Here is a 9663-nt window from a genome sequence, read left to right on the forward strand (position 1 = left end):
AAGCACAGAAGGGTGAGAGAATTCACCAGAGCCAGAGCGGGGAACAGAACAGGCAGACTGACAAAACACACTGCTAAGGGGAGCAGCGGGCATGGCAGGAGAGGTCTGCGCGCCACGTGGGACCCTCACCTGGTGGCCGGGGATAGAATTGGCGCTGCAGAGGCTGTGGGCAGCTTTGCAGCCCAGCACTCAACTGCTATGCCACCAGGGGAGGCCCTCATCCCTTATGTTTTAAAGCATCTGGGATGTAGTGAAAAGTCTGACTTTGCCAATGACTTAATCTCTTTGACCCTCCTTTCTTCACCTGTAAAATAGTAAGATCGTATACTTGCCTCACAGGTGGTAAAGGTTAAGGTTAAGCAAACAAATAAATGAACAGCATTTTTCTGGGGTCCACAGTGTGGGGGGAGGGTTCACGTTCATCCTTCTCCAAGAGACTGGGTTCATCCATGTGGTTGTAACCCATAAAAGCCTGGCCTGGGGGCCCAGAATGTATGTTCAATACTTGCTGAGTGTCCTTGGGGAGATGACTTAACCCCTCTGTATCATGTTTTATTATCTATGAAAGGGGAGAATAATAAATAGTTCTCAACCTTCAGAAAGCTTAGCCATCATTAGGCAGCAGGATTGTGTGCAAGTGACTGTTCCTCTGTGACACTCAAGCTTATGGGCTATAAAGTAGGTTTGCTACTTTACTTATGGGCTATAAAGTAGGTTTGCTACTTTACTTATGGGCTATAATGTGGTTGCTTGTGGGGACCTGGGAGTCGCATCCCAGTATGAAAGAGAATCCAGAAAGAGAATATGTGATGCAGCCAGTTGAGCCTGGTCTGGAGAAGGTGAGGACGCAGGGTAACTTGCGCTGGTGTTGCTGCCGAGGATGGAGAATGGAACTGGGGTCATGAAGCCAGGGCCTGGCAATTTCCCAACCTTGATTCCCTTTGAGAACTTGGATTTCTCTCCTACTTGCGCAGCCTTCTTGTCCCACCCATATTTCTGGCAAGGACTGAACTCCCAGCCCTCAACTCTCCTCAGCTTGGAGGCAGCTGGATTGTGGTTTCCTGCGCTGGGAATGAATCCAGGTTCTGGTTGCCACCCTGAGCTAACAGAGGCTGGCAATCTTAGTATGTAACTACACTATCTCTCCCGCTCTGTGGCAACCTCAGTCTTTCACTCTCCTGGAAGATATCAGAGACATCTCTTGTTTCAGCCCCATATCTGTTCATGATAGGGGTGTTTTCCCTCACACCTTGTCCTTAAACATGGTCATGTGCTCCCAGAATCCAGCTGTCTTGTGAACTCCTCTCAGAACTCCCCAAAAGATCCCCTTTTCTTTCAGGAGGGCCACATTCATCTCTCCCAGATTTGGTGATGTGAGGAAGGGGATTCTGTAGGGGAGCCATAAAGGTCCAGTCATCTCACCCACTTCCCTGCATCCAGACCAAGCTGCACCATCAGAATGAAAGCTTCCCATCCTCCAATCCCCTTCTCATATCCTTCTCTCATTCATCATCTGTGTCTACTCACTAATTCCCATGGGGAGGCTCTGCCAGAGTCCTCCCTCATTCTCTCACACTGTGACATTTGACATGGACCTGGAGTGTTACAAAAAGAAAGATGGAGATTCTGATCATTATTCCCTTTCCCCGCAGCTCTGCCATGGATGGGAACTCCATTCCATAAGTATCTAACCCCAAAGGAGAACTTCTAGAGCAAAATGCCAGGCAATATCTTCTCACTACATCTCACAGTGTGTCAGCAGGGTAGGGGTCAGAGGATGACAGGCACACAACTGTAGTGTCAAGTTGAAAGTCATAGGAAAGAGTAATTAACAAACAATTTTAAACATTTATTTATTTATATATATTTTACATTATTGTTCATTTTTATTTATTTATTTATTTATTTTTAAAGATTTATTTATTTATTTATACAAGCACTGGGTACAGTCAGAGGCGCGGGAGGGTGAGAGAATTCACCAGAGCCAGAGTGGGGAGCAGAGCAGGCAGAGGGCCCGAAGTACACTGCTGAGGGGAGCAGTGGGTGGCAGGAGAGGTCTGCGCGCCATGTGGGACCCTCCTCCGGTGGCCGGGGAGCAGACGGGGATCGAACCGGCACTGCAGAGGCTGCGGGCAGCTTTGCAACCCAGCGCTCAACCGCTGCTCCACCAGGGAGGCCCTATTGTTCATTTTTAAACAATGTTTGCTTTTCTTCCCCCCCCCACTCAGGTGTGGTCCCCATAGAATTTGCTCCACCACCGCACCCGTACACCATCACCTCAGTCCCCTGTGCTCCTCCCTCTCTCCCGCCATCTCTCTCCCTCCGCCTCCCCTGAAGAATGTCTCTGGTTTATATTTGTCTGGGTTGTTTTTTGTTGTTGTTTTGTCGTGTTTTGTATTGTTATTATTTTTTCCCTACTGTCTTATCTGGCTCCCCTATATTCCTCCTATAAGTGAAACCATCTGATATTTTTCTTTTTCCTTCTGACTTATTTCACTGAGCGTAATTCCTTCTAGCTCCATCTGCATTGCTGCGAATGGCAATAGTTTATCTTTTTTGATTGCTGAATAGTATTCCATTGTGTATATATCCCACATCTTCTTGATTCAGTCATCTACTTTCAGGCATTTGGGTTGTTTCCAGGTTTTACCTATTGTAAATAGTGCTGCAATACACAGGGGTACAGGTATTATTTTGAATCAATATTTTTGTGTCCTTTGGGTAAATCCCTAGTAGTTTAATGGCCAGGTAATATGGTAGCTCCATTTTTAGTAAACTGATGAACTCCAGACAGCTTTCCATAGTGGTTGGACCAGTTTGCACTCCCACCAGCAATGTAGGAGAGTTCCTTTTTCACCACATCCTCACCAACATTTGTTGTTGCTAGTTTTTTTTTTTGATATGTGCCATTCTTACTGGTGTAAGGTGGTATCTCAGTGTGGTTTTGATTTTCATTTCTCTGATTATAAGAGATGTTGAACATTTTTTCATATGCCTATTGGCCATTTGCATTTCCTCTTTAGAGAAGTGTTTTTTAAGTTCTTCTGCCCATTTCTTGACTGGATAATTAACAAATAATTTTTAAACATGAGATGAAGCTACATCTTACTTGCTTGGAAGGATCAGGAAATATTCTACATAACTAAAAAATTGAAATTGAGAACTGAAGAGTAGCGGTGGAGAGGGTGTATTCTTGCTGAAGGCACAGCCAAAGCAAAGGCGAGAGATGGGGTAAGAATGGGGATTTGATAGCAGAGTATTCTGAGGAGACTGGCTGGGGGGATATACATGCAGTAAAAAAAGGTTTCCTAGTGGTGAAGGTGGGCAGGGGAGGAGGGGAGTTCAGGAGGAAGTGTCTTATTTACCTCTCTCCCTGCACAGGAGCTACCACATTTCAGGAACTTCAGAAACCTGGTGAATCTCCAGCATCTGGTCATTCAGCCCCCACTCCCACGCCAAGCCTCGTTCACAGTGCTGCCTCTGACCACAGTGCTCTTCATTCAGGACACAGTCCTCCAGACCTTCCTAAATCTATAGGAACTCAAATGCCAAAATCCCACTACAACTCCACACTTCATTCCAAGACAACTCACAAACCTGCAGATAACCCAAAAAATGCTACAATTCATCCTGAAGTTCCTTCTACTTCTGAACAAAACCCCAGCAATCAAAGAAAAGGCCCATTTATTCGACAAGAACCTTCTTCTAACTCTCCCAACATGCATAACAAATCCTCTGATGCAAGTCATTCAACACCAAAACCCAGGGGAAAAACAACCTGTCTTATTGTCACAAGAAACACACGAACTGTAACAAGAAACAGAAATAAAACTGTATCAACCTCATCTACTCACGGGACTATTACCCCAACTCCAGCCAGCCATACAGATCATGAGGAAATGGCCTCATCCACTCATGGGGATGTCACCCCAACTTCAGCAAACCATACAGATCATGGGGAAATGGCCTCATCTACTCTTGAGACCATCCCAACTCCAGCCAATCATACAGATAATGGGGATATGGCCTCATCCACTCATGGGACCATCACCCCAACTCCAGCCACTCATACAGATCATGGAGAACTGATCACTCATGGGACAAACACAGGCACCTCAGAAAAGCTTACTGCATACACAAAGAACACAGCCCCAAAACCAAAGACCACTTCAATTCCAACAAGCTCTACAAACAAACTAAAAAATATCACATTGACCACTGAGACCATAAAAACCTCAGTGAAGACCACAATAAACCCAGCAAGAAACACAGGATCCACAGAGACTGGAAGGCCCACAGTCAAGGTCACAGGAGACAGACCTGTTAATGTGACCTCTCCTCATCCAAACAAAACTGAAGTTAACAGTCAGGTGCCCATTGGCTCTTTAACAGTCACCACATCCAGCACAGAGCTGAAATTAACCACGTCAGAAGCCCCAGACAAAATGAGCCATCCATATCAGGACAAAGACGGCTCACAGGGCGGTCTCAATGTAGGAGTGGTGGGGGAGAATGATTCTTTCCCCGTGTGGGCCATAGTTATTGTGGTCCTGTTGGCTGTGATTCTCTTCCTGGTGTTCCTTGGCCTGATCTTCTTGGTAAGGGTCAAGGATGCCCGAGGGGAGTGACCCCATGTGATAGGGTATAAAGGAGAGCTTATTAATCCAGCAAAGGAGGTTTAGTGCAGGGAATGGTAATTGAGGGGTAGTGGTGGTGAAAACTATGGGAAAAGACAACAGATAGATGGGATACAGAAAGTGGAACTGAGAAATTTGTGACTGAGAAAAAAGGGTGTAAGGAGGGAATAATTGGGGGTTGGAGATAGAGCCTGGGCTATGAGAACAGGGGATATTAGGATAAGGAAAATAGGGCAGAAGGAGGAGTTGGAGATGAAACCTGGGAATCTCTGTTGGGGTTTGACAAGGTTTGGGTGGAATTTTGGGAATGGGGAAAGCAAAAGGTCAAGTATTAGAAGAATAGAATTTAAGGGCCTGCACTCTGGGTATTGAGAAAGGAGATGACATCTAGAGGGTACTCATTCCTCCCTTCTCCTTCTCCAATCACAGGTCTCTTATATGACACGGAAGCGTCATGCACTGATTCAGAAGTCTGACGACAATAACTCCGAGGATGATCATGGCCCCAATTCCTACCCAGTCTACCTGATGGAGCAGCAGACTCTTGGCATGGGCAAGATCCCTAGGCCACAATGATTGCTCAGAAAGCACCCAGCCCCAGCCCTCCCATGCACCTTCCCTGGATAAGGGACTACAGTCACAATTCCTATTTCCAGATTCCAGGAAGGGCAGAGAGTACTGCAGTTAATAGATTAACCCTTCATCTCCTGTGTGCTTTGAACTGGTCTTTGAAACTGGTGTTGGGGGGAAGTGATAAGCAAGATGAATATTAAGTTTGAGGGATACGAAAGAAAGATTGAATAATACAAGCAAGCAAATAACACAGTGAATAATACAAGCAAGTGAAATGGCGTATGATGGACCTATGGGGTGGGGACTAATCTCCCTCCAATTACAGCTGAGTCCTGGCAGCAGGGCTGAGGGAAACTTCAGAACTTTACAAGGCAATGCCCCAAATCTGACTGTGAGTTGAGTTTATGGGAAGGGGAAGGCTGAAGCCAGAGCCCTTGGGTTTCAAGACCAATCTTTATTATTTCTATTACTACTTAGAATTTGTGTGTAAACGGGTTTATCTCTGAGTTCCCACAGTGCTTACTTTTTTTTTTAGTGAAATAATAGGATTTGGTTCTTTCTCTACCCTTCCTTTCCAGAGGGAAAGGAGATTTCCAGAATGATCATAAATATCTCTCACTTGGATAGTTCTTCCCTCTTGCTCCAGACCCCCTGTCTACAGTGGGCAGACATCCAGGGGTGTATGACCTGCAGGCTCATCACTGATTCCCAGGCCTTCCACAATGATGCTCCGCACTCACCATTTCTATTCCTGTCTCTTATCAGAGCCCTTTCATTTTTTACAGATTGGACAGATGTGGAGGGCAGAGTTGACAGATGACAGATAGCTCCCTTCCATCTACTGATTTTTTATAATAAAGTGTAAGCAAAACATTTGTAGAGTAAGGATGTTATTGTTATTGGGTGATCAGCTGGGAAAGGTTCTGAGTGGTGTTTCTAATTCTGGCTGTGACCTTTCAAATGACCTTGAGCAGGAGTAATTGGAAAACAAGATTGGAATTTCGTGGAGGGTAGAATTCAAGAGGCTGAATTTCTATTTCTCCTAAAACAGCTCCCTTTAGATAAGAGCTGGCCTGAGTTCAGGCTGGCTTTATTGCATGAAGAGAAAACATGTTCATTATTAACATTTTAGGCACCTATTATACATACTTTGGAAGGTTATAAAGACATATAAGACATAGTTCCTACCTAAGACACAAATAGAGGAAAATTAAATAATTCAACAAAATTATCACAAAGCAGTACTATATAGAATAAAACAAAACTCCAATGAATTAAACCCAAAATTTATGAACATCTACCATGTCTTTGATCCCAAAGTATCTACCACACTCCCAAAGCCTTCTGGAACCAAATGTCCTTGATCCCAAAGTATCTGCCACACTCCCAAAGCCTTCTGGACCCAAATGTCAGTCCCAGCAGTACCCCTCTGCCATCCACACAGCTGGGCCCTTACTCCCCAGAGGAGGACCACGCCAGCATCTTCACTGAGCAGAATGGCCTTCTATTTTGCCACAGGCCCTCCAACCTTCACTTCACCTGAATCAAGCAACAGGGCTATTTACTACTTTTGGCATCTCTGTTTGTGGGAAGCAGGAAGCTGATGGTGGACAGTAATCCTGATCTGAACACTCATGTCACTAAGTTACCAGCCAGGGCCCCGCTCTGGGCTGGGAAGGTCCTCAGGCCTGAGGATCTTGGGGTCTCCCACCAGAGATCCTTTGTTAAGGTCAGGATAGTAGCTTGGGTCTCAGAAAGAAGGTGTGCTAGGTGCCAGAGGGACCCCAGGCTTAGGTCCCTGGAGAGAGCCTTGAGGCATCCGAGCACCCACGTTCTGGGAGCGAGCTGGGAGCCCCCTTTTTACTTGTTTGGGCAAATGGTAACCCAGCATATGGCAGCTGCCTGAGCGGGAGTGTCACCAGCCCAGGGAGGAAAGCAGATAGTTGGCTTCTCACCAGTAAATCTCTCCAATCTGGACCCCAATTAAAAATCCAAACAAAACAAAGTAAAAACACCTCTGTCCCTAGAGTGCCGAACATCCAGTTCAATATACTCCTCCAGGCCAACTTGCCAAAACCAGCACCAGGGGCCCAAGGCAGCTGCAGAGGAGTGGGAGGCTGTGGACTATGCACCCGCTTGGCTGTGGCAGGGTCCCTTCCCCCTCTCTCCCCTCTAATCATCACTTTGAAATCTAGGGGGAAACCCTTTAACAAACTCTGTGTCTCGGCCCTCATCAAGCAAAGTTACTAAAAGAGAAGCCAGGAGGAGGGACGGCCTTCCCCGGCCAGTGCTTGGGCTTGGAGATCACCGAAGGGGAAGACCTCCTGGAGGGCTGGGGTCGGCAAGGGGGCAGAGCGGAGGGTTGAGTCTGGGCCGGGATCTGGGGCTGGGGACCAGGGACGTGAGAAGCAGAACCGCAGTGCTCTGCTCGCCCCTCCTTCCTTCCCCCAGGCTCCACTTGGCAGGTGGCCCTGGGATCGCCCTTCTTAATAGGGCGGATTAGTGGTTCGCGGTCGCTGGCACTAGGGCGTCCGCCCAAACAGGGCGGGGAGGAGCCGTCGCCTAGGCCTGCGCACCCAGCCTGCGGCCGGTGCTGGCAAAGGCCACACGCAAGACCGCCAGCCGGTGCCAAGCGCGCCCGCGGATCCCTCCGGGTTGCGCCCGGGAGTGCCCTCTCTGGCTCCAGCCCCTGGTGGGGAGGGGCATCGCCGCGGGGCGCGCCGGGACGCGCTTGCCTGTGACCGAATTCACCAGCTGCCGGTGCTTTCGTCCCTCACATCCTTCCACCCTCATCCCGTGCGTTTCACAGCCGAGAAAACCCAGACCCCGAGACGCGCCGTGTTCCAATCGAAAAGGCTCTCGCAGGCTTCATTGCACTGTTTTCTAGGAGAGCCAGGTGGCTTAAGGCCAGCGACCTGGAGGCGGGGGTGTTAGTGGGAGCTCAAGGAACGAAGTATAAATGAAGTGTGTGCAAGAGAGGGTACAGCTCCCTCCACAGAGTCCGGCTCTCCTCTTCCAGCCCTGGGGAACTTCCAGAGGCTGTTCTGGCCCCAGAGTCCCTACCCGAGGGGGTCTCTGCAGATGCTCAGCCTCTGTCACCTGCAACCTCTTTACAGGTTCTGCAACCTCCCTTCAGAGCCACACCCCCTTGCAGCTGACACAAGGGGGAGAAGACCTAATCATCTGAGACCCTGTCTCCCTCACTGTCCTCTCCTCTGCCTCCTGAAAAGATCTCCATCTCAGAAGTGAGACGTCCCTAAAGAAACCACAGTTGATTTTAAAACTTGGGTGTCCTTAGGCGATATTTACAGACATTGATTTATAATGATACCCACCTGGGTAGGGTAAGGTTAGGGTTTTTGTTGACCTCTGGCCTGGAGGCTGGGGTTCCTTTCCTCTGACAGGTTTGATCCCCTTCTTGACTTTTCCCCCCATCGAATTATCAGAGCTGCCCCTCCCTGGAGAGGAAGTGAGGATCCAGAGATATTGTCTCCCCTGCCCAGTAGGACGATTGTTAGAAAACAAATAGGCCAAGAGTATCAGACTGATGCAGAATTTATTTAGCAAAAGTCCATGAGGACAACTCTCGGCTCCAACAGAGTGAAAGTCCCCTGCGGAGATTGGGAAACCGGGTCTTTATAGTGTTGGGCTGCTGTCAGAATTTTTGGCAGTGCTGGCAGCTGGGGGGGGGCGGGGGGGTGGAGGATGAGGGTGGTTAGTGGGTGGAGGGGTGCTGGAGGGTGGGTGGGGCATGGGGTGTCTCTACTGCAGGAGGGGTGTCTGCTGGAATTCTTTACTGCCATCAGCTTATCTCTGCTTCAGTTTATCTCTGCTTCAGCTTATCTCTGCTTCCGCCTTGCTGGGCAGTGCTGGTTTTAAGAGGGGCCCATGTGTGCTCTTCTAGCGGCAGGAAGGCATGGAGCAGTTTCTCTAATCCAGCAAACCGGGAAAAGAAGGAGAGAGTCCTGGAGCCCTCAGTGGCTTTTGTAGGCTTTTATTGGAATTTACCAGGTACACAGCAGGCAGGGGTGCTGGGGGCCGGGAGGCTGGCAGGCCTCCCGGCCCCCAGCAAGTCTGGGCTCTCCAGCATTCTCTGGTGGTTCTGCTTCTGCTTCTCTGCTTCTTCTGGCGTCCCTGTGACGCCGCCCTGAAAAGCCCAGTCTCAGCCCAGGTGAATCCCATCTACCTATGCCCACACCCTACTCCAGGTGCCCGCCATCAGGCATGCATTTGTAACAGGGTGGTCCCCAGGAAAGGGGGAGGTTCCCTGCCCCACCCAAGGAAGGGTGGAGCTGAGCAGGGAGAGAAGAAGCTGCAGAAGAGACTGAGGAAGGAAGCAGGATGGAGCCAGGAGACCTGGAGGAGGCACATGGAGCCTAGAGACACGTGAAGAAACTGCGCTTGTCTTTTGGTCATGGACTGGGTGACACAGATGTGGGTGAGACCCGTGGGG

At 48.8% G+C, this 9663-nt stretch overlaps 1 protein-coding gene across 1 annotated transcript; it reads left to right on the top strand.

The window, feature by feature from the left end:
* Nucleotides 1-3962: 3962 nt before the first annotated feature.
* On the top strand, nucleotides 3963-5213 carry MUCL3 (mucin like 3). The gene is made up of 2 exons (XM_037518645.1): nucleotides 3963-4598; nucleotides 5067-5213. Exons 1-2 carry the CDS (start codon nucleotides 3963-3965, stop codon nucleotides 5211-5213), a joined length of 783 nt encoding a protein of 260 aa, XP_037374542.1.
* Nucleotides 5214-9663: the final 4450 nt, after the last annotated feature.

This window comes from Talpa occidentalis, unplaced genomic scaffold (assembly GCF_014898055.3).
Source record: "Talpa occidentalis isolate TD23 unplaced genomic scaffold, MPIMG_talOcc4v2.1 talOcc4.2, whole genome shotgun sequence".
In the NCBI taxonomy this organism is placed as follows: domain Eukaryota; kingdom Metazoa; phylum Chordata; class Mammalia; order Eulipotyphla; family Talpidae; genus Talpa; species Talpa occidentalis.

Bases quoted from the DNA above. Each gene is read 5' to 3' on its own strand.
- MUCL3 (XM_037518645.1), top strand. From the start codon at position 3,963: ATGGCCTCATCTACTCTTGAGACCATCCCAACTCCAGCCAATCATACA. The intron at 4,599-5,066 runs GTAAGGGTCAAG...CTCCAATCACAG, and splicing joins TCCTTGGCCTGATCTTCTTG to GTCTCTTATATGACACGGAA.